Genomic DNA, 25,493 nt, shown 5'->3' on the forward strand with positions numbered 1-25,493 from the left:
AATATTGTAATAAAATTGTAGTGATGTGTTCACAGATGGTCGAACCTACGAAACAACGATTTTAAACGGTTTCAAAAGAGTTATTCAAAGCCCTTCTCTGGCTCAGGACAAAGCACAAAGATAAATATTTCACTTCAATTCGGAAATCCCATTTAAAAATCACTTTCGGTGCACTTGTGCTCTTTAGATACGGACCAGTGGACTACAGGGCATATGGGTCACACACTATTGAAACAGTCAACCTTCTAATATTTCCCGACACAAAATTCGAAACACTTGTTATCAATGCCATTGTAGGAATAACCCTGATGAGTTTTCGATACTGGAGATAACGAAGAAAATTTAGGAATAATGTCTCAAAAAATGAAAAATAACAAATAAATGTATTATAAAAAGATACATAGACAATGAAAAAATTAATGAAAAATAACAGTCAAACTGCCCCCGAACTACGTAGTTTTCGATACTGGAGATAACGAAGAAAATTTAGGAATAATGTCTCAAAAATTAAAAATAACAAATAAATGTATTATAAAAAGATACATAGACAATGAAAAAATTAATGAAAAATAACAGTCAAACTGCCCCCGAACTACGAGGACAAATGAAATCCATGTTCCGAGTGATTAGAACTCTGAGGCGACTCAGGACTCAAAGTAATAAGTGGCAATGTTTTGACTTGGGACTAGAAAATAGATAGTGTAATCGATAATTAGAAGAAAATATAGGGTCTGCAGTTCACCAGGTATAATTCAAACGGTTTCTTATTCATGAAGTGAAATGTTAGCTAATACCTATACCTCTGATCAGATGGTGCATGTGTCACATCCACTAATAGAAATGTAAATGAAATGTAAGCTGATATACCTCTGATCAGATGGTGCATAGAAATAATATGCGGTTTCAAGGTACAATCTCCACATAAGTGGTTTATAATGCAAGGGAATGAAAGTAAGGGAATGTAGAAAAGATAACCTCAACCTTGAAATGCAACGGAAGGAAAAGACGACACAGACCACACGCGTCTAATGTAGCAGTTGTTTCATTGCTACGAAATAAAAACGGCTGTAAAACACTCGTCTTTTTTTATTTTAGGCGAAAAAAGTTATGTTACAAAATCTTGGTTAAAATTGATACTCGATAGATGAGTATATTGGATTATACTACTTCTTGTACCTACCAGTATATTATTTGCTACCTACTCATACCCATCTATCATCTTTTAAGTCATCTGCTACTTCGTTCAAAATATTAACCCATTTCCTTTTTAATACTTTACAATATTAATTTTCAATGCTGGCGAAAAAAGTTATGTTACAAAATCTTGGTTAAAATTGATACTCGATAGATAAGTATATTGGATTATACTACTTCTTGTACCTACCAGTATATTTGCTACCTACTCATACTCATCTATCATCTTTTAAGTCATCTGCTACTTCGTTCAAAATATTAACCCATTTCCTTTTTAATACTTTACAATATTAATTTTCAATGCATTACACCTGGCAAGCTTATCTATCAATTTGCAATAAAACCAAAAAACAAAATAAATACGTAGATTAGATCTAATAAAATAAATATTTTGTGCAAAACTAGGTACCTACTGCCCAAGAGCACATGGGCAAGTACATTTTAATCAATTGTTCGTTTGGCTTCCATAAATAGTACATAATTGATCTCTCTTGAAAATTTATCTGATTCAGGACTTGGATATTAAAATTTATATTTGTAGGTACCTACTGCCCAAGAGCACATGGGCAAGTACATTTTAATCAATCAACCATATTGTTCGTTTGGCTTCCATAAATAGTACATAATTGATCTCTCTTGAAAATTTATCTGATTCAGGACTTGGATATTAAAATTTATATTTAGCTGATATATCTCTGATCAGATGGTGCATGTGTCACATCCACCAATAGAAATGTAATATTAGACTTACCTATGGAATAACTTCATCCGGACCCTATATGACTAATTATAGGTAGTTGCCCACTCTTTACATTTTCTTCACAATCAGTGCTTGCTTCTTATCTACAAATTTATATTTACAAAAAGCCCTCGGCGAGAAATGTGGATAGAGTTCCAATCACATTTTCCTTATTTACTTAAGGAAGGTAAGTAATGTGAGTATACATATGTAGCTATCATTGAATCCTAATTGAGATTCCGAGAAATACAATTTTACGTAGCAATAACTTTGTACCAGAATACGTATACAGAAGTACGTAATTGTTACCTGGGGCCCATTTCGGAAAGAAATTTTCAACGAGATTTTTTTCTGCAAGCGCTGTGAAAACGGTGAAATTGGATTGAGAATTTGTTTCAGGAATGGGCCCCCCCAGTACATGACACCAAATCCAAATATTTCGACAAGAGCAAGTTAGAAACGAAAGAGACCGAATACCACAGGGGTTCAACCCGTATTCTAAGGACTAGGCAGCTCAATGCGAGGCATTTCCGGGGGCGCCACATTGCCTGCTAATCGACAGGACACGTTTTCGATCCTCGTCTTGGCATGGCGCAGAATGTCCTCGCTCAAATCTTGAACTGTGGTGTAGCGGCAGGATTGAAAACTGAAGATGTCAATCAGGAAATTGATCACTTGATCCTGAAACCACAAACCAGATGGATGATGGTTATTGAAAGTCCTCAGTCGATATTAAACGCGATTTGAATTCAGATTTTTTTTTTTACATGCACTTTAACACAGGATCCTCAATTAATTTTACAGAAGTGTCAAAGAAAAATGAGGATAGAAGACTGCAATAGATTTTTTTTTTTTTACATGCACTTTAACACAGGATCCTCAATTAATTTTACAGAAGTGTCAAAGAAAAATGAGGATAGAAGACTGCAATAGTATGGACATGTTGGAAGAAGAGATGAGATCTACAAGGGGAAAAGAGTCGGGAAAATGAATGTGAGGGGGAGAAAAGGGCGAGGGAGACCGAAGAAAAAGTGGAAAGCTGTGTAAACCAAGACTTGAGTGAGAAGAACTTATTAGGACATGCGGTACACAGTGGACAATAGGGTTGCTTGGAAGGGACTGACAAAATATCCTTATTCTTATCTACGCTACGGTTCAGACTTACTTTAAAGTATTGACAGATTTGCCTAAGCTCCTCATCGGGGCCTAGACACCCCCATGCCATAAGGGGGGATATATGCTCTGATATTGAATAGAAGTGAGCGTTGAACCCATTGCTGTATTTGAGATAACGTCGCTTGGTCTTCAACACTGTCCATACAGCCGTTGTCAGAGCCTGCAATGAAGAAGTAAACTTTAACATACAAGCAGCTCAAAACAAAAAAATGAAACAAACAAAACTTGGACATGGTGAAATCGTAAAGTTAGTACGTAATCTAATAAGGTAAAAAGTCTAATAACGTATACTTTTTCTTCAGATTTAGGTTTACAAAAAAGGCCTTATTAAGACTAGGGGATAATAGCAGAATAGTTCCATGTTGCTACTGGGATTTGACCCACAGTGTTCCTCGTAACAAATGCAATACCTTAGGACGACTCAGGAGCTTAGGACAAGGTATGACCACTGTTAATAATAATAATAATAATACACGTGTATATAGCACGTTATAATATGTTGATGGCACACTCTAATAAATTATTATAAAAAAAATACACTCTTGAATGGAAGGTAACAACTTAGCGAGGTTAACGCCAGAGGCGATCTTTACCACCTAACCCTTTCTACACCAAGAAGAATACCTCAGGACGACTCAGGAGCTTAGGACAAGGTATGACCACTGTTAATAATAATAATACACATGTATATAACACGTTATAATATGTTGATGGCACACTCTAATAAATTATTATAAAAAAATACACTCTTGAATGGAAGGTAACAACTTAGCGAGGTTAACGCCAGAGGCGATCTTTACCACCTAACCCTTTCTACACCAAGCACAAATTTCAAAGCAACTCACGGATTCTTTGAATCGATTCGACAGCCATTTGTTCTGAATGACAGCAGTCACTGTGCTAGGGGGAGACTCGAGCTCATCAAATGCATCCATAAGGATATAGTCTAGTAGGACATCGTAGAAGGTCATGGCTTTGACGTTCTTCTGACTAAGTTCCTGTTCCATGGCCTCCCAGGACTCTACGTCCTGAAGGAATGTCAGCATGTCTTCGTATGCGATGAGGAAATCCTTCGGATCCTGGGGGAAGGATGCAGAGAAATGAATCAATGCTGAAGTGCCAATTAAATTAAAATAAAAAAAGACGAGTGTTTTACAGCCGTTTTTATTTCGTAGCAATGAAACAACTGCTACATTAGACGCGTGTGGTCTGTGTCGTCTGTCGTAGCATGCCCATTCCGTAGTGTGCCTCTCATCAGATGGGCGAGACGAGACATAATACTTCCAATTTAGGTGCTGGGTCAACACTAGAACACCATAAAGTAAACCATTGAAATATTTGCAATCGAAAAACGAGTACAAATTTTGTCGATGGTGGGATTCGAACCCGGGATCTTCTACATGGCAAGCAAACGCATTACCACTGGTTAACCATGTAGTATTAGTGATCAGTTGACTTTTACTTTTTTCTAGCCTTTACCTTATCAGCAAACAGGAGGAGATCAATGAGGACTTGTCGTCCTGAGTCTGCGAACCATCGCCACACAGTGGGATCTTTGAACATCCACTGAAATGCAAGACGAACGCAGTGCAGCTTGCATAGGAACTCTACGTCTGACCTGCAGTGTACCAGCTCTTTACGTAGGCCCCTGCAATACAAATAGGATTCCCTTAAGATCTCCGGGGGGGGGGGGAGGTCCAGGTAATTATTCAGAAGCCACGACAATGAAAAAGAAAGCCCCCTTTTTGTGTTTAACCTAACTCTATAATAACACTGGTCAATGCTCACGTTCAACCTAACCCTACAATAACATTAGCCACTGCTCATGAAAGCTCCTTTTTGCGTTTAACCAAACCCTATAATAATACTAGTCATTGCCCATTTGTGACGGTTCCTTTTTGTGGAAATTTTCCATTGAAGTGATTTCTGAACAAGTACCGTCCATTCCATATTCAGAACTCAGCCATCAATCCCATGTCTTCCACCTTCTTTACGCTCCCCTGACAAATAAATTAATATATCGCTAGTCTTGCTCGGATCCAAGTTGTTTTTACATTTATTTCACAAATTTAAATGGATATTCACAAAGTTACTGAGTCCTCCATCATTATGTTTTTACCTACCTAAAAGGAATGCCTCCTTCATTCTCAAACTGTTTCTGTGCAGCCTGGTAGAGATTCAACCTATCGAGATCTACAATAAGATCCTCTGCAAACTCCTCGAACTCCTTCAGATCTGCAATCTGAAAACAGAACAAGAGAACATTTAATTTTTTTTAGTTTATCCTGAATATTCCTGAACCGATTTACTGATAATGTTCGTCTTCCTTCTCTTTTCGATTTCGGGACGATAAGACATAGCATAGTGTAAAATCTTTTTTTTCCCTAGCTTTCGTATAAAGCATTTCTCTTTAGAAATAATCCAGAACAGATTACTTAATAAAATTGAAAAAATTAGTAATTTTAGTAATGATTTTTAGACTATAGGCCACAGTTTAAGACTCGTGAGTAGACGAGAATTTAATTACCTCTTGCCAAAAATAAATGATGAAAAATGTATGTATATGTAGGTACCTAAGTAAACGGAGCTATAGAAACATATTACTTACGTTGCTTATGACTGAAGCCATGTCAATTTCAAAAGAGTTATTCAAAGCCCTTCTCTGGCTCAGGACAAAGCACAAAGATAAATATTTCACTTCAATTCGGAAATCCCATTTAAAGGTACCTAAGTAAACGGAGCTATAGAAACATATTACTTACGTTGCTTATGACTGAAGCCATGGCAATTAAGGACTCAACAGTGTTTAGGATGAAGAAGAGTTCTTTAGTGGTCATCAGATGAGAAAATAGTGATGCTCAAACTCAACATTATGGTTTAGACCTATGGTTATTTTGTGATAACCATTAATAGTTTGTAAGGTGACCAATTGACCACAAAGTAGGCACTTTCGAAAATGAATGTGGGGGGGGAGAAAAGGGTGAGGGAGACCGAAGAAAAAGTGGAAAGCTGTGTAAACCAAGACTTGAGTGAGAAGAACTTATTAGGACATGCGGTACACAGTGGACAAACACCAATAGAAATGTAAATGAAATGTTAGCTGATATAACTCTGATCAGATGGTGCATGTGTCACATCCACCAATAGAAATGTAAATGAAATGTTAGCTGATATACCTCTGATCAGATGGTGCATGTGTCACATCCACCAATAGAAATGTAAATGAAATGTAAGCTGATATATCTCTGATCAGATGGTGCATGTGTCAATGTGTCACATCCACCAATAGAAATATAAATGAAATGTTAGCTGATATACCTCTGATCAGATGGTGCATGTGTCACATCCACCAATAGAAATATAAATGAAATGTTATCTGATATATCTCTGATCAGATGGTGCATGTGTCACATCCACCAATAGAAATGTAATATTAGACTTACCTATGGAATAACTGATCAGATGTTTTCCAATGTACAGTGATAAAGTGTCTCATGCTTGGATTACCTACAGCAATCATACGACTCTAAATAAACAAGGAAACTTCCAGTCAGCAATAAAAATAACATAAGAGTCAAGACCAAAATCGCTAGTTAGAAAATAAAGGTAAGTAACGACAAAATTGGATGTCAAATTGAGCTCAAAGTAGGTATATACACTTTCTACATATCTACCTACTCCGAAAAGCCGCTAAGAATTTGTCAAATCAGCTGATGTTTGCTTACAAACAAGGGCCAGTTGTAGACGGTTTGAGCGACATACTCGTAATGTTTTAATTCGAATCATGGGATGACCATCTTTACAGGAACTAAAAGTAATAACAATCTACCTATTGTGCTATTGTCAAAAATCATTCTCCATAAATCTGGATATCAATGCTTGAGAAACAGGGCTAGGAACTTTCAAGAATAAAAAAATGCTGTTAAAAACGGAACAGAACCATTTCAAAAGATGGTTTAATATCTACTACCTACCTATAGAGGAGGAGAACTATCGATAGCACTATCGATAACTATCGATAGTTTTGACTATCGAACGCTATCGATAGTTGAGGCTTGACTAACTGCAATAGTATGGACATGTTGGAAGAAGAGATGAGATCTACAAGGGGAAAAGAGTCGGGAAAATGAATGTGAGGGGGAGAAAAGGGCGAGGGAGACCGAAGAAAAAGTGGAAAGCTGTGTAAACCAAGACTTGAGTGAGAAGAACTTATTAGGACATGCGGTACACAGTGGACAATCCGAAAAGCCGCTAAGAATTTCTCAAATCAGCTGATGTTTGTTTACAAACAAGGGCCCGTTTTCGACGGTTTGAGCGACATACTCGTAATGTTTCAATTCGAATCATGGGATGACCATCTTTACAGGAATTAAAAGTAATAACAATCTACCTATTGTCAAAAATCATTCTCCATAAATCTGGATATCAATGCTTGAGAAACAGGGCTTGGAACTTTCAAGAATAAAAAAATGCTGTTAAAAACGGAACAGAACCATTTCAAAAGATGGTGTAATATCTACTACCTACCTATCTATGTGACGAAATATTCGACGAAATATTCCTATTGGGAGCTAATGGAAAAGCCACGTAAAATCCCAATACGTTTCAAATTACTGACACCTCCCCCTCTCTCTAAAACATTTGTGTGATGAAAATATTCACAGGAAAATTTCGAAATTTTCGATTCCTTGAACTTTTAAATGTACAAATATTGGGTTGGGGGAGAAGGAGGAGGAGGAGGTAGTGAATGAAATACGATATATGAGTCATGAGAATATTAAATTTACCAGAAGATTAGATATTAAACCTATAAGGAAATTTCGAAATTTTCGCGTCCTTGAACTTTTAAATGTACAAATATTGGGTTGGGGGAGGAGGAGGAGGAGGTAGTGAATGAAATACGATATATGAGTCATGAGAATATTAAATTTACCAGAAGATTAGATATTAAACCTATAAGACTATAAGTTGTATCTTCTACCTAAGAATATCTACCTAACCTAAAAGATAAAACACTTCTGATAAATACCAGGTATGCGCATGGAAAACTTGAATACCATGAAGCATGCCAACCACATCTCGTTACCAAGTTTCCATGAGTCCAAGCAAGATGGAGATCAGCATCATATAACTTACGTTTAAATTATTCAAATACGAGAGACATGCGAGAGATTCCTATAAAGAAGGTTGATTAATTGATTCCATTAAGTGGAGAAAAATTCTCGTTCAATTTCAAACAGAAGACAGAATTAATTAAAAACAAAGTCAATACCTATAGAGATGCATATAATATTACCTATTTCTCCTGGTAGATTTTAACAATTGGTATGGACACATGGTCTTTGTAAGGTTTTCTTTCTATTTTAAAATTGGGTAAATTTCTTAACATACTTTACGAGTCTAGCAATTCCAGCTAAATTAAATAAAGCCTTTACTTAAAATGATTACCTATTGATCCACTTATAATTATGTACAAGCAGTGACCATCATGCATAGCATACAGTTACTTTAGTTATGTTTTGTGTGTGATTGGTATAAGTGTGAGTTCGGTTATTATATAGATCTTATTCAATTTGTGCCTCACATATCTAATGTTAATGTAAAAAAAAACTGACCATCGAAAATTTGACCTGATTACATTACTTTCCTTCCTATAGGTCTATAGGATAAAGAAAGTAAAAAGTACCTCATCCAAGAAAAGGAGTTCACATTTCTCTTGCAGTTCAAACGCCGCATCATGCAGGTCCTATAGATCTTTATGAGCTACTCGTTAGTGGGTTTTGAGAAAGAGTGCATTTCTACCTTTATAATGACGAATCATAAATTTCAAAATAAAAATAGATCTTTATGAGCTACTCGTTAGTGGGTTTTGAGAAAGAGTGCATTTCTACCTTTATAATGACGAATCATAAATTTCAAAATAAAACTCTTGTGGGCAATATGAGATCAAACTAAACAAGGGATTTAGTTTAGTTGAACCAATAATCATCACACATCTCACTCTTATCTGGGGAATATTAGAAGAGTTTATCTCTACCTTAAAAGCACGAAATATGAACTTGCTAACGTCACCTGTTCAAGTGAACAGTATTGAAAATGAAATTCTTGAAATAAGTATAATTTAATGCATTTTTCCTTACACTCAATTAATTTTATTAGTCCGTTACCAGGTGAGCGTCTTGACCACACCATCAGGATACGTACCTCATCTTGTGCAGATACAAATGACTCTGCGGATGACATGTAGGTTCTGTTTGAATCTCGACGCGATCTGGATGAGGCGCGGAATAACACAGATCTCTGCAAATAGAAACAGAGGAATTACAGGTGAGATTAGAGAAAAAAGAACTAAATTTTTCAGTGGACTACTTAGTCAAATGGGTCAGAGTCTAACTCCCTATTGTTATAGGGAGTTGGAGGGTGAGTTATGTTCAATTGTATTCTATAGGGAGTTAATGTGTGATTAGTGTGAGTTTGTTACATGTTTTAGGGTCTGACTCACTGACCAAGTAGTCCATTGAAAATGGTATTTTTTCTAGGGTCTTCTTCGTTTCGGATGTTGGCTATCATCGTATCATCATAGCAATGCGAACTTTGTTTGCAGCAATCTCAATAGCATTCAATTTGTAAATAGAAACAGAGGAATTACAGGTGAGATTAGAGATTAGAGAAAAAAGAATTAATTTTTTCAGTGGACTACTTAGTCAAATGGGTCAGAGTCTAACTCCCTATTGTTATAAGGAGTTGGAGGGTGAGTATTCTATAGGGAGTTAATGTGTGATCAGTGTGAGTTTGTTACATGTTTTAGGGTCTGACTCACTGACCAAGTAGTCCATTGAAAATGGTATTTTTTCTAGGGTCTTCTTCGTTTCGCGTACAAATATCACCAATGTATAACCTGAATGAGATTTCTAACCACCAAGGAATCCACAAGTGAATCAACCTGATGAAGTATTCAACCAAAATGAAAACGGTTCTATTCAACAACGTCAAGGAAAGATCTTTCTGAGTCACGAGACAAAACTTTAAACCAGACGGCGACAACCAAAGGTGCAGTAAGACTTGTACACGGCACTAAACTTATCTGGAATAAGAAATGATTCCGACGTGCAAAGTAGATACTCAATTCACCGTTTTATTTATTTCAGAAAATAAAACAGCTGAAAACAATAACTACATGACTGTGGAGAAGCATTTGAAAAATGCAACCTGCATGCATAAAATTATTTTAATTAAAAACCCTGTCGACGTCTGGCTTAAAGGTCGGTCTGTAAGTCTACATTTATATGTCTGCGTGTATGTCTCTACATAAACGTGTTACTTTCTTTCAAAGGTCTATTACTTCACTCTTGACTGCACAAACACATTACATGGCGAACAAATAAAAAAAGCAAAAGGTAAAAAAAGGTGGCCCTATATCATTTTGAGTGCATTTTCTTACCTTTTTGTGTGAGCAAGCGAAATGTTAACGGTACATATAAACACAGTCTTCAACTCATGTGAAAAAGAAACAAGTTGATTGAACTCAACGCTAGAGCAGGCATTATGATTGTTATTGCTAATTAATTCAAATATAATGTTCTAGCAGCTCGGAGTATAATTGCAAATGCAACATCTTCTATTCATTTGATCTATTGTGTTCCACAATTCTCCAATTGTTCAATAAAGGGAACCTCAAGTTCAAGTACACAATTAACAATTAGGATGGAACAATGTAAGACACAAGCCTATGTATGTAATGTACATCATAGGTATGCAAGATGAGATTGTTAATTAAAACTCTATACAACAGCAACACTGGATACCATGTAGCATGTAGGTGTTAAACACAACAATACACTATCACTGGCACTGGTAGACATTGGTAACGGAGGCGTGTTAGCATTGTATTCTGCAGACTACATCGTACACATCGGTGTCTGTCTATAAAGATTCGGAGAGGAAGAGGACTTGCCCAGATAAAGGCAATTCCAAGTCCTCTTTTGGCAAAACGTCGCGTCGCGTCAAACCAATAGCACCTACCGAAGAATCGAATCAATTTTCAGCGTACAGGTCACACCACTGTGACCTTACATGGTCATTGAGCTATTGCTGTGATTGTTACCATTCTGACCATCCAAGATTCTAGGTTCTAGCTGATTATTTCTGTTTACAAAGCATTGGTCATGATCCTAGTATAGATATTTGTTTAGAATTCTCGTGTTGGTTTGTTTTGCTATTCGTTTTGATACGTGAGAGTTCACTGAATTCATGACCATGATTAAGAGCTGATTACAATTAATAATCCCGAGCTATCCAACTATGGAGCTGAGATCATGCTGAGTGCTGGCTTTAGCAAAATACGCGTCTTCAATAGAATTGGATTTAGATTATAGACGCGGACAAATACCACTATAATGACGGAGCCAATGTTACAAGCACCATGAAAACGACACAATGGAAAAATGTCTGTCTACCTCATGTCTGGGTGGAACCACGGCTGTCTTTAAATGCTGAAGGGCCTAGTAATATGGAGCACTCTGAGAAGTTCTCCAGTTTGGAATGTTGCTGCGGTCAGTAAAGTCTTCCGTCATGACAATTGCCCGAGTGACTTCTCTCCGTTTCATTAAGTATGAAGATAACTACTCACTTACATGCAACTGGTCTATAATCTGTGTACTTAAACAATTATGACTCGTAATAACCAGGTGCCTCTAACAAGACTACACATTTCAATACGATAACCAATCATTCCTTCTTGAGTATTGAGTTTCTCGGAAATGCAAGAGTCCCAGAGGCCGCAGGGTGCTGTAAAAATCCCATACCAGCTGAGGCTCAACCTAAACATTACAGTTGTACGGCTTTAGTTTTCATTGTTTAATGGATTCACGGAAACATGGCTATAAGCCACGCACTACCTATGCTCCCAGCCCACTGTAATTTAATACATATTATTCTAAATATCCTTCCATACAATTCCAACATTGCACTGTATACTTTGCGTTTCCCTTGTTCCAGTGTGTGATTTTCAAGTTTACACAAAAATGTATCAACACAAGCTATTGCTAATGGCATAAATATGTACAGTATAATGCGAATACAGAGTACTCCGGAACAGGTATGGGGTACTTACTGCTCCTCTACATAAATCTATGTAATATGAGCGCAGAGAAAACCTTGAAATTTTACAGCAGAAAATTTTCCAGCTTGTACGGGGGTTGTCAGAAAGGCACAAGAGAAAATTTCCACAATACCTCAAAGGGGTTTTAGTCCGTCCTTCCTTTATCATTACAATAGTAATAAAAAGGTATAAGGGACGGACTATTGTATTCGCCTCGGTGTCGTCTGTCAGTCTGTCTGTTCCCATAGAAGGACTTATCCAAACCTGGTCGACCTATATATCAAATTAAAGGTCTTTTTACCAGGATCACGAAAATGGTGGTGCAAATTTTGTCCAGAAAACCATAAAGCCAAAAAACCAAAAAAAACTGGTTTTTGCGGGATTTTTTTCACATTTTCTCACACAAATAAGCTCTGATCTTGAAACGGGTTGTAATTTTGCCCTCAACATTGTTTAAAATTTTGACAACTATACATAATAGTAAGGTAGAAACACACTACCATCACGTCACGTGAGCTCACGAGATGTGATAGTAGTGTGGCTGTCCTGAACGAAATTACCTACAATTTTTTGGGAAAACTACATCTTTCTGACTCCATGAGCTCATGTGACGTGACTTGATGGTGGTGTGTTTCTATCTTTAGTAGCCTGCAGCATTGCTGGTGTAAAGGTACTACTTGCTCTCATCAAGTCTCTACGCATAATTCAGAATCACGAAACAAAGTACTCAAAGTAGGTAGTGAAATTTAGCAGCGAAACCTCAAGTGTTTCCAAGGGTCAATTTTCATTTCTCTCATCAGGTAATCACACACAAAACATAACTAAAGTAACTGTATGCTATGCATGATGGTCACTGCTTGTACATAATAATAAGTGGATCAATAGGTAATCATTTTAAGTAAAGGCTTTATTTAATTTACCTGGAATTGCTAGACTCGTAAAGTATGTTAAGAAATTTACCCAATTTTAAAATAGAAAGAAAACCTTACAAAGACCATGTGTCCATACTATCAGCTAACATTTCATTTACATTTCTATTGGTGGATGTGACACATGCACCATCTGATCAGAGGTATATCAGCTTACATTTCATTTACATTTCTATTGGTGGGTGTGACACATGCACCATCTGATCAGAGGTATAGGTATTAGCTAACATTTCACTTCATGAATAAGAAACCGTTTGAATTATACCTGGTGAACTGCAGACCCTATATTTTCTTCTAATTATCGATTACACTATCTATTTTCTAGTCCCAAGTCAAAACATTGCCACTTATTACTTTGAGTCCTGAGTCGCCTCAGAGTTCTAATCACTCGGAACATGGATTTCATTTGTCCTCGTAGTTCGGGGGCAGTTTGACTGTTATTTTTCATTAATTTTTTCATTGTCTATGTATCTTTTTATAATACATTTATTTGTTATTTTTAATTTTTGAGTGCTCTCATCAAGTCTCTACGCATAATTCAGAATTACGAAACAAAGTACTCAAAGTAGGTAGTGAAATTTAGCAGCGAAACCTCAAGTGTTTCCAAGGGTCAATTTTCATTTCTCTCATCAGGTTGTATTTGTGTGTAGCCACGTGACAATACTATTTGTCGGTATTACAAATAACTACATAGTCACTACTAAAGTTGTTGTACAATACCATAACATAGATAATGAGGAGTGAAAGACGAATAAATAGTACAATACTAACAGTCGATTTTGGTGTATTGACAATATTTTTACCTTCCGTGTCATTTGCGTCTTATCAAGGATAGAGAGGTGTTTACTAGGAATTATTTGAGTTCCCACAGTTCAATATATTTAGCCCCAAGCGTCTATTAGGTCATTGTGCAGGGACTCCAAATATTATCGTGTTTTAGGCATTGTCGTCAGTAGTGTTTAGTTGTAGATAAGAAGCAAGCACTGATTGTGAAGAAAATGTAAAGAGTGGGCAACTACCTATAATTAGTCATATAGGGTCCGGATGAAGTTATTCCATAGGCAAGCACTGATTGTGAAGAAAATGTAAAGAGTGGGCAACTACCTATAATTAGTCATATAGGGTCCGGATGAAGTTATTCCATAGGGCAGTTTTTTATGCTAATTGTATTTTTGTAGAGAAATTTCTTTGATTATTGGATTCACTTGAGATTTTCTCTGCAGTTAAAAAAACCCCTTTGAGGTATCGTGGAAATTTTCTCTTGTGCCTTTCTGACAACCCCCGTACAAGCTGGAAAATTTTCTGCTGTAAAATTTCAAGGTTTTCTCTGCGCTCATATTACATAGATTTATGTAGAGGAGCAGTAAGTACCTCATACCTGTTCCGGAGTACTCTAGTTTCGCATTATACTGTACATATTTATGCCATTAGCAATAGCTTGTGTTGATACATTTTTGTGTAAACTTGAAAATCACACACTGGAACACCATACCTGTTCCGGAGTACTCTGTATTCGCATTATACTGTACATATTTATGCCATTAGCAATAGCTTGTGTTGATACATTTTTGTGTAAACTTGAAAATCACACACTGGAACAAGGGAAACGCAAAGTATACAGTGCAATGTTGGAATTGTATGGAAGGATATTTAGAATAATATGTATTAAATTACAGTGGGCTGGGAGCATAGGTAGTGCGTGGCTTATAGCCATGTTTCCGTGAATCCATTAAACAATGAAAACTAAAGCCGTACAACTGTAATGTTTAAGCATAGGTAGTGCGTGGCTTATAGCCATGTTTCCGTGAATCCATTAAACAATGAAAACTAAAGCCGTACAACTGTAATGTTTACATCAATGGTATTACAAAGGTGTACGAGTAAATTTGTTAATGCAAATTAATTCTTCTATTTTTTACCCCTTCATTAAAAAATATTTTTCTTGAACCTAAGTATTCAATTTTGTTATCTAGTGAAGGTTAGAGAGGAAATTTTAGTTTCAGGAGGTAAAATTCAAGGCACCTACACCGGCACCGGTGATAATGAACTAAATTAAATTGGTGAGTTTCCAATTAGTACAGGTATTAGCTACCACATAAATGGTATTGAAGGAACCTCAAATTTTACCAAACCTAAAGTTTTGTAATTAGGTAGGAAAAAAAAAAGACCGAAAAACTGGCGCCAAATTACACCGAACTTCGTGTCGGTGAACACAGATAAACGAAAAGAAATATAAGTACCAATCAAGAATCAATATAAAAATCTAAAAACGATTTTTTTTTTCAATCACATATTCTTCAAAATCAAACAAAAAAGCTCGTCGAAAAAAAAACATATATTTGGAATTATTTATATGGAAAAAAGTTTGAAAAGAATTACGCGAGCTCAAACAATTCTCACGTCATAGAACACCATTTGAACAAACTCAACTGAACTGAAGACTGAAGACTGAATGAATCTCTCCACTCTGCACTGTTCATCGTTACCATGGAATGAAAACTAAAGTGAATAAAGGAAAAGAGGAAGCAAGGACGAAGGATACAGAAGAGAAAGAAAATCCAGTGAGTCAGAAATAGAGGTGTAAATGTAGAGCCCAGGTGTTGGGAATAATGAAGAGGATCCAATGTTAGTAGAGGATATTAGCATGGAGGTATGAATATAAGTGGAGGAAGGGTAACGATCTCAAGCGGAGGTAAACTTCCCCTCCTCGCGTGCTCGATGGCGGCCATCTTTGAAATTGATTTCAACACATTTTTTTAAAATTCAAAACAAACATTCATTTCGAAGTGACTTTTCGAGTGTAAAAGAAGCTAACAAGTTGCGGATTTTGAGTAATATTTTGCCTCAAAGTTTGTTTCCTTTACTTTATTGTACAATAAACACCAAGTTTAAAGAAGAAAAAGGAAATTTGTTGTTTTTTCCCCCCTGAAACCTCTGATAGTCATTCTTAGACTCGTCACTTCAATGGAAAATTTCTACAAAAAGGAACTGTCACAAATGGGCAATGACTAGTATTATTATAGGGTTTGGTTAAACGCAAAAAGGAGCTTTCATGAGCAGTGGCAAGTGTTATTATAGGGTTAGGTTGAACGTGAGCAGTGACCAGTGTTATTATAGAGTTAGGTTAAACACAAAAAGGGGGCTTTCTTTTTCATTGTCGTGGCTTCTGAATAATTACCTGGACCTCCCCCCCCCCTCGGAGATCTTAAGGGAATCCTATTTGTATTGCAGGTGCCTACGTACAGAGCTGGTACACTGCAGGTCAGACGTAGAGTTCCTATGCAAGCTGCACTGCGTTCGTCTTGCATTTCAGTGGATGTTCAAAGATCCCACTGTGTGGCGATGGTTCGCAGACTCAGGACGACAAGTCCTCATTGATCTCCTCCTGTTTGCTGATAAGGTAAAGGCTAGAAAAAAGTAAAAGTCAACTGATCACTAATACTACATGGTTAACCAGTGGTAATGCGTTTGCTTGCCATGTAGAAGATCCCGGGTTCGAATCCCACCATCGACAAAATTTGTACTCGTTTTTCGATTGCAAATATTTCAATGGTTTACTTTATGGTGTTCTAGTGTTGACCCAGCACCTAAATTGGAAGTATTATGTCTCGTCTCGCCCATCTGATGAGAGGCACACTACGGAATGGGCATGCTACGACACAGACCACACGCGTCTAATGTAGCAGTTGTTTCATTGCTACGAAATAAAAACGGCTGTAAAACACTCGTCTTTTTTTTATTTTAATTTAATTGGCACTTCAGCGTTGATTCATTTCTCTGCATCCTTCCCCCAGGATCCGAAGGATTTCCTCATCGCATACGAAGACATGCTGACATTCCTTCAGGACGTAGACATGGATCCGGTGTTAGAAGTGGATGAAGGACAAAGACCCAAATATTTTGGAGTGGACCAATTAAAAAAAAAAAAAAAACAGCTGTTAGAAAAAGGTTAAGGAAAAGGACTCAATGAGGAATGAAACAAGAAAAAGGATCCAGTGTTAGGGGAAATTATAAATCGTGAAATGTAAATCTTGTGGTTAAGGAATAGGAGGGAAATAAGGAAGAAGAAATGGAAGGAATAATGAACATTGGGAACAAACGAACTTTGACTCCAGCACTGTTGCTTTGTGAAGTAAAATAGATTTCCTAATCATCTCTATCCATTTTCTTTTCTAACTTCCTTTTCTTTTTTCCTTCCGTTGCATTTCAAGGTTGAGGTTATCTTTTCTACATTCCCTTACTTTCATTCCCTTGCATTATAAACCACTTATGTGGAAGTGAAGGCAGTAGTGCCATACAAGTTAATTTTCACCAACATGATAATATTATTATTATTTCTTAAAAGATTGTACCTTGAAACCGCTTTCGCATTACTTCAAGGCACATCCTTTTGCATGTCTATCCAAGAATGGAAAAGTTCGGTCAGAAAATTTCCGTCTTGGCCGAGATTCGAACCCAGTATCTCCAGGTTGAGAGTCAGTGCTCTTGACCACTCAGCCAATTCAAGGACTAATATCATATTCTTATATTGTGTGTTCCAGGTATGGAGGCCCTGGAGACGGCAATTCGCTACTGGGAGGATGCTTTGGATGTGTACAGGAGTAGCAGTGATCAAGGAGCCCTCACTAATGAAGAGGAGAGTGAGTTCTGCCATCAACTCATGGACCTGCATGATGCGGCGTTTGAACTGCAAGAGAAATGTGAACTCCTTTTCTTGGATGAGGTACTTTTTACTTTCTTTATCCTATAGGAAGGAAAGTAATGTAATCAGGTCAAATTTTCGATGGTCAGTTTTTTTTTTACATTAACATTAGATATGTGAGGCACAAATTGAACGCTATTGAGATTGCTGCAAACAAAGTTCGCATTGCTATGATGATACGATGATAGCCAACATCCGAAACGAAGAAGACCCTAGAAAAAAGGATATATGATAGTCAAACTAATTGAGCCGTTATTAGCATTCGACATACAGGGTTCTTCAAATTGTATATCTACCAGAGACATTTGAAGAGTCAGAAATTTTCTCACACAAATGAGCTCTGATCTTGAAATTTGTCGCGACGACCTATGAACTCAAAGCGAGAAAGTTTTAGATAACACTTCAGTCGTTAATTTAAGACCGGTTTTAGCGTTACCTATGTTAAGCTACGCCGAGGAAGGCCAATAAATGGATGGGTGACTTTAACATTATATTGGGAATAAAGGGAGAACGGGCTCTAGTTTTAACTGCAGAGAAAATCTCAAGTGAATCCAATAATCAAAGAAATTTCTCTACAAAAATACAATTAGCATAAAAAAACTGGTCGTCAAATTCAATCAGCAATGCTTTCTGTAAACAGGTTTCTTTCCGGGTGTTACCATTATCTGATAAAATATAAAACAATACTTCCGGATCTTTTGCATCAAACTCTTCTCCCCCACATTTCGATCGTTATGGAAGACACGGAAATATCCAATTAAGCTAAGAAAATAGCTCGACCCCACTTCATCTAAAGATTCTAAAGCAAAACATAAATGATGATTCAAACGGAAAGAAGAATAATTTCATGGTGACTCAATAGATCCTTCGAAAAGAAGGTGTCATTTCTAAAGCAAAACATAAATGATGATTCAAACGGAAAGAAGAATAATTTCATGGTGACTCAATAGATCCTTCGAAAAGAAGGTGTCATTTCTAGTAGGTACAAAGGATAACAATGACAACTTATTGGGGAATTCAAAGAATGCTGAGTATGCGAATAAGTCATCAACATCAGATGATATTTCGACAATGATGCAAAGCTGTAAGTCACAGTGACGCAAGTGTACGGATTACTAACCAAGAGGAGCACTATACTAGAGCAGCAGTTCAAAATATCAAGCCACATAAATTCATAATTCAAACATTAGAAGAGACAGCAAGACGAATCTTTGTTCGGATGACTTTGGTTTTAAAACACATGATTTTACTGAAACACAACGTAGAATTGTAACCAATTCATAGTCACAAGCTTACTTTTAGTTACGGACACAAATTACAATTTACACTGAAGCGTCAAAATTCCACAAACAGACAGGTATAAAGAAGATAAGTTATGTGCTGCGGTTATCCCCAGACCAAATACCAAGGCCTAGTGAGTTATAAATCAGAACTATAGCAGTCAGTGTATCCTATCCTATTTAATATCTCTCAACACTAACCAGCTAATCACTCATTGACAAACGCCAATTTATTACAGGTACATATGTAGAGTGTCTTCTTATTTAAGAAAAGCCTCAGTAAAATTCCAAAAGAAAAGCCTCAGTAGGGTTTATTCACGCTTTTGTATCAAAAGGGCAAACCGTAATTTCAATGAACTTACACAGAAATAACCCGCGAAGCACTTACATCTTGAGGAGTATGTATTCAACATAATGAGTATGTACTTCGTAGCCAAGTAGCCAATATATTAATTAACGTGCTACATGCATAAGCATTACTTCATCTTACATACTGATTAGCTCCAATATTTAAGAGAGTATTACAGGTACATATGTAGAGTATCTTCTTATTTATACATCTTTGTCCTGGTAAAATTGTTTTTCATCCATGAAATTGTAATTATTTTAGTAAATCAACACGTGATCGATCGTCTTCAGACTACCACAAATTCTTCAATTCCAAAAGAAAAGCCTCAGTAAGGTTTATTCACGCTTTTGTATCAAGAGGGCAAACCGTAATTTCAATGAACTTACACAGAAATAACCCGCGAAGCACTTACATCTTGAGGAGTATGTATTTAACATAATGAGTATGTACTTCATAGCCAAGTAGCCAATATATTAATTAACGTGCTACATGCATAAGCATTACTTCATCTTACATACTGATTAGCTCCAATATTTAAGAGAACACATTCCGTAACCTCAGAGGATGTATTAGGAGTAAAATGTGCTCTTATTCTAATAGGTAGGTAATGCTATGGTGTATTTCTCATTGAAGATAGTAATAAGATGTATGAGAGACTTTTTGCATCTGCTTATGTAGTAGGTACCGTCAAACCCCAGTCACTATTTTCTGAATTGAAAGAAATTTAAATGCTCCATGATATAAGTGCTACCCATTCGACTGAGAAGTAATTTACCAAATAGGAAACCTTTCTTAAATAAAATGAGCAAATTATTGCCTTTGGTTCAGACTCCTTTTCTCTTTTGATGTTGGCAACCTAGGGTGATCTTGAATTAATATTTAATTGTAATCAATTAGCCACTTGAAGAAATTGTCTCAGGTATAAACTTCAACACTGGGTGTTTCCCAGCTAAGAGTTAGGTCTGCTTCTATCATCCTCCAAAAAGTCCTTACGTAAAGTACGTAAACGTCACCAAGTGTCATAATAATGACGTACAGTTGGGAATTGCATTTCCTATCTCAAGTGCACTTGGCAATGCGAAAGACCTTCACAATGTAAAATAAATGCGCCTGTGCTGGAATATGCAACCCGTATTGATCGTCCTTTTTTCTTCTCGCAGTTTTATTAAATTACTACAGAGATGTTCTATCCGTATCACACTAGATAACAGTGTTTATTTGCTTTTTCTCGCTTTTATATTGGAAAAGTGTTGATACAATCACCAGTATCTGCAATACACTGATTGTTATTTGGTTATTGCTACAATCGTTTGTCAAAGTTATGTGAAAGTATGCGATAGCACGGAAACAAATTGCTGAGAACGAAATTTTAAGCTCCCGAGATGAAAAATGGGTTAAAAAAGAAAGGAAAAGTTATGCATATCCGCTGTCAGCTGTATCAACGTTGACTCAGTAGCCTTGGCTTGAAAATTGCAAAAGAAAACAGACATTGTAACGTTAACGTTCGCAAGATAATTAGTGTAAAATGCTGATCCTTTACTCAAAGACTAGAATTTCAAAGGTGAAATTTTCCGAGAAATATCGTACGTTTTTCACTTAGCCATGTGTATTTGCCGGTAAACCGGTATAGTAAGAAAGGAAAAGTTATGCATATCAGCTGTCAGCTGTATCACCGTTGACTCAGTAGCCTTGGCTTAAAAATTGCAAAAGAAAACAGACATTGTAACGTTAACGTTCGCAAGATAATTAGTGTAAAATGCTGATCCTTTACTCATAGACTAGAATTTCAAAGGTGAAATTTTCCGAGAAATATCGTACGTTTTTCACTTAGCCATGTGTATTTGCCGGTAAACCGGTATAGTAATCCAGCAGCTCGGAGTATAATTGCAAATGCAACATCTTCTATTCATTTGACCTATTGTGTTTCACAATTCTCCATTTGTTCAATAAGGGAAATCTCAAGTTCAAGTACACAATTAACAATTAGGATGAAACAATGTAAGACACAAGCCTATGTATGTAATGTACATCATAGGTATGCAAGATGAGATTGTTAATTAAAACTCTATACAACAGCAACCACATTTGAAATCTCGAGAATTTGATCATTACAGCGTAACAACATTCAAACAAATGTCTAGACATACAACACAAGTTTCTTACATGATACACATTTGAAATCTCGAGAATTTGATCATTACAGCGTAACAACATTCAAACAAATGTCTAGACATACAACACAAGTTTCTTTGAACTTGTGGTTTAAATTCTTTCTTGGCAATCCTTTGGGACAAAAAATCATATACATACAAATGATACTCGGAGATACCTACACAGTCTACACAGAATGATTCTTCTCTTCATATTTACCGCGAATTCTGGATCAGTATATTCAGTATGATGATGCTATGCAAGACTTGGTTTTAGCATTAGCATTATACCAGCCAGTGTCAAGGTCGTGGCACCAGACCAGTTCTTCAAGAGGAGTTCTCGGAGTGTTCTTTGGTTCTTTCCGAGTTGGATATTCCACACAGAATAGAAGATGCACAAGATTATGGTAAGCAGATAAGTATAATGACTCTATAACAACAAACACCTATGGCAGTATCTGTAAATTTATATCTACAATCTTGGTCGGATCATAAAATTGGTATCGTACCAGTTTTGATTATTAACACTTTTAGATAAAGTGTGAAATACCTAGAGTTCTAGAGAAAGGAACGTTTTCAACAAATAACAAAGAAACTAAAAACTTTATATTGAATCATGCCATTTAGGGTGCTTACTTGCTATATTTTTTATGACGAGCACAATAATGTTAATGTAGCTAAATATCGGAAGTCAGTTGTGTATGTGTTGAACACTGTCTGTCAATCACAGTCGTTTTTAAAAACTTTTTTGTTTCTCTTCAATCCTGTCAAACAGGGGTTAAAGGGAAATTAAAATTCTTACAACAGATTGGGACTTATATCTGAGAGATCTTCACAAATAACAAAATTAAATTGTTATGTATAACATAGGCAAGCTATAAATTCCACATAAATACCTACTCCGTAAAAATTACAGCAATAGCAGTAAGATGAATAGATGCTGCGCTGGTTCCCAAGACAATTGAAAGCTTTGACTTTATTATTCCTGGTATACAGTACATCGGTGTCTATAAAGAAACTCGGAGAGGAAGAGGACTTGCCCAGATAAAGGCAATTCCAAGTCCTCTTTTGGCAAAACGTCGCGTCGCGTCAAACCCTCAGCACCGATAGCACCTACCGAAGAATCGAATCAATTTTCAGCGTGCAGGTCACACCACTGTGACCTTACATGGTCATTGAGCTATTGCTGTGATTGTTACCATTCTAACCATCCAAGATTCTAGGTTCTAGCTGATTATTTCTGTTTACAAAGCATTGGTCATGATCCTAGTATAGATATTTGTTTAGAATTCTCGTGTTGGTTTGTTTTGCTATTCGTTTTGATACGTGAGAGTTCACTGAATTCATGACCATGATTAAGAGCTGATTACAATTAATAATCCCGAGCTATCCAACTATGGAGCTGAGATCATGCTGAGTGCTGGCTTTAGCAAAATACGCGTCTTCAATAGAATTGGATTTAGATTATAGACGCGGACAAATACCACTATAATGACGGAGCCAATGTTACAAGCACCATGAAAACGACACAATGGAAAAATGTCTGTCTACCTCATGTCTGGGTGGAACCACGGCTGTCTTTAAATGCTGAAGGGCCTAGTAATATGGAGCACTCTGAGAAGTTCTCCAGTTTGGAATGTTGCTGCGGTCAGTAAAGTCTGCATGGAAGAAAAAATCCAAGTTTACTTTTTGAGAGCTCTGTAGGAAGTTCACGTGGAAACATCAAGGTCTCGAATGATTGCTCTCTAGATGCAAGATTAATTAAATCAAGAACCGACCACTCAGAAAGTGCCTTCTAGAACTAATTGTTTCATAAATCAAAATATCAAAGAATATTAGAAAATGTCAAAAACAAATACTAATAGAACTTAAGTGGAGTTCAGTTTCCAGAGAATCAAATTACTTCAAGCTCCAAGTGTTGTAAAATTACACCACAATATTTCTAATAAAAGTTCAATTTAATTTAGTGATCACATCATATAAATCAAAAAACTCATCTAGTCCTGCTATCTGCTATAGTTTTATTTAATTTTCATCTAGCGGCGTTTAAACAAATACTTAATCGATATTATGACTTCTAATTTTCAATACCTACAACCAGGAGTGTTTGTATCCCCCAGTGCAGTGCTTAGGAAATCTACTGTTTGTAGTCCACAGTGAAGTGATTATGAAATTTATTAATTAATATTTATTATAGTGTGCCAACATAGAATTATTATGTTATATACACTTATGAAATTTAGTTTTTCTATTCCACAATGCTTAGCTTAGGTATAAAATACTTTTGAAATACAAAGCCCATTACTTATGTAAGTATAGGTGGATTGTAACTTGATATAAAGATTACAAAACAAAGTGTTTTATGAACAGGTCTGGCAACAGGAGCCAGGGAAATTCTGAATTTCCCTATCAATATTTCTCACTCCAAGGTCAGCTTGGTCATTATTGACAAGGTATGCTAATTATTTCGCCAAGTCTTTCTTTCCCTCGATCTGATATCGTCAGCATCATCATGAGTTTTACTTTTTTTCTAGTCAACCAACTACCTGGGATCGAAAATATACTTCCCTGTCTACCGTGCTGATATCAACTATTTGAAAGAAGTTCATCAACTCAACCAGAACAAAGACTTTGTTCTAAATTAAATCGTTAAACTGAGTCTTCTTCACGGGTCTAATTATTTTGCCTTGAGCGATTGAGCGAGGATTAGTGTCATTAAAAATATAACAATGAAAATGCGAAGACGATTTGTGAACACCAGTTTGAAACTGATTTTTCGATTTCTTGGGGACCCTAAAACCCAGGATATAAGACTATTGTAGATTCCAGTGCAAACTTTCATTTGGTTTCTTGTTTCATAAAAAAAGGTGTGGGGTTTTCAATTTGAGTCCATGAACCATGGAATGTAAGTACAACCCCTTGATATGGATTTAATTTATTTACGACACATTGCTAAAGAGCAAAACAACCACTTTTGGCTCTGACTATTAAATTAATAAATTACCTGGTGGAGTAGGTTGCAATAATCATAAAATAGATATTTTTATACCTCGACATGAATTAAATTAGTACCAATTCAGGTACATACAAATGATACTCGGAGATACCTACACACTCTACACAGAATGATTCTTCTCTTCGTATTTACCGCGAATTCTGGATCAGTATATTCAGTATGATGATGCTATGCAAGACTTGGTTTTGGCATTAGCATTATAACAGCCAGTGTCAAGGTCGTGGCACCAGACCAGTTCTTCAAGAGGAGTTCTCGGAGTGTTCTTTGGTTCTTTCCGAGTTGGATATTCCATTCAAATTTCAAAGTGAGCTTGGTCAACTTCAGGACTTAAAGCAGACTTGTCGTACGCCTGAAAGGATACTGTATGGTCTTCACCGATCGTTGATCTTCCTGTTGGATTTTTCTTCGCATTTCCATGTTCTCTTTTTTTATGCCTTTGTCTACTTTTGTAGCCGCCATTTGTTGTAGTGTCTTGACTTCATTGCTCTCACAAGTAGGCTAAGGTATAAATTCCACATAAATACCTACTCGGTAAAAATTACAGCAATAGCAGTAAGATGAATAGATGCTGCGCTGGTTCCCAAGACAATTGAAAGCTTTGACTTTATTATTCCTGGTAATATCGATTGAAATACATTAAATTTTAAGATGGATCAGAATCCTTCTCTCCTTCTACATGGAGCAATGAAAGAAGTACCAAACAAAGTCATGTTGAATTTCAACAAATCGAACTTGGTATTAAACTGAAATGGGAATAGAAAGCAACACAAAGACCTGATGAGTGAGGAATCTTATGACTTGATGAGACAAACATATACGCAAGATTCGCAATTTCACACTTATGGTGATGAAACAATA

The 25,493-nt window shown here is 36.4% G+C and overlaps 2 protein-coding genes and 1 long non-coding RNA gene across 3 annotated transcripts; 2 read left to right on the plus strand and 1 right to left on the minus strand.

Moving 5' to 3' along the window:
* Positions 1-1,585: 1,585 nt before the first annotated feature.
* LOC103512016 (mitoguardin) lies at positions 1,586-14,657 on the minus strand. The gene is made up of 9 exons (XM_026825610.1): positions 14,631-14,657; positions 9,314-9,409; positions 5,233-5,351; positions 4,589-4,757; positions 3,955-4,188; positions 3,099-3,269; positions 2,056-2,614; positions 1,740-1,878; positions 1,586-1,603 (listed from the first exon to the last, which is right to left on the minus strand). The coding sequence occupies exons 1-7, from the start codon at positions 14,655-14,657 to the stop codon at positions 2,432-2,434; spliced, it is 999 nt and encodes a 332-aa protein (XP_026681411.1). The 3' UTR covers positions 1,586-1,603; positions 1,740-1,878; positions 2,056-2,431.
* A 340-nt stretch (positions 14,658-14,997) lies between these two features.
* On the plus strand, positions 14,998-18,025 carry LOC113468587. Its single transcript, XM_026825611.1, has 3 exons — positions 14,998-15,699; positions 17,680-17,861; positions 17,953-18,025. The coding sequence occupies exons 1-3, from the start codon at positions 15,631-15,633 to the stop codon at positions 18,023-18,025; spliced, it is 324 nt and encodes a 107-aa protein (XP_026681412.1). The 5' UTR covers positions 14,998-15,630.
* On the plus strand, positions 16,370-16,974 carry LOC113468586. The gene is made up of 2 exons (XR_003392283.1): positions 16,370-16,538; positions 16,933-16,974. It is a non-coding gene; the product is annotated as an uncharacterized LOC113468586 (long non-coding RNA).
* Positions 18,026-25,493: the final 7,468 nt, after the last annotated feature.

This window comes from Diaphorina citri, unplaced genomic scaffold, assembly GCF_000475195.1.
Source record: "Diaphorina citri unplaced genomic scaffold, Diaci psyllid genome assembly version 1.1 scaffold781, whole genome shotgun sequence".
Lineage (NCBI taxonomy): Eukaryota > Metazoa > Arthropoda > Insecta > Hemiptera > Psyllidae > Diaphorina > Diaphorina citri.

Excerpts from the sequence above, each read along its gene's own strand:
- LOC113468587 (XM_026825611.1), top strand. The coding sequence starts at position 15,631 with ATGAAAACTAAAGTGAATAAAGGAAAAGAGGAAGCAAGGACGAAGGAT. Across the intron at positions 15,700-17,679 it reads CAGAAGAGAAAGAAAATCCA|GTATGGAGGCCCTGGAGACG; the intron begins GTGAGTCAGAAA and ends TGTGTGTTCCAG. Across the intron at positions 17,862-17,952 it reads AACTCCTTTTCTTGGATGAG|ATATGTGAGGCACAAATTGA; the intron begins GTACTTTTTACT and ends CATTAACATTAG.
- LOC103512016 (XM_026825610.1), bottom strand. The coding sequence starts at position 14,657 with ATGCGAATACAGAGTACTCCGGAACAG. Across the intron at positions 9,410-14,630 it reads TACAGAGTACTCCGGAACAG|AGATCTGTGTTATTCCGCGC; the intron begins GTATGGTGTTCC and ends TTCTATTTGCAG. Across the intron at positions 4,758-5,232 it reads GAAGGAGGCATTCCTTTTAG|GGGCCTACGTAAAGAGCTGG; the intron begins GTAGGTAAAAAC and ends TTTGTATTGCAG.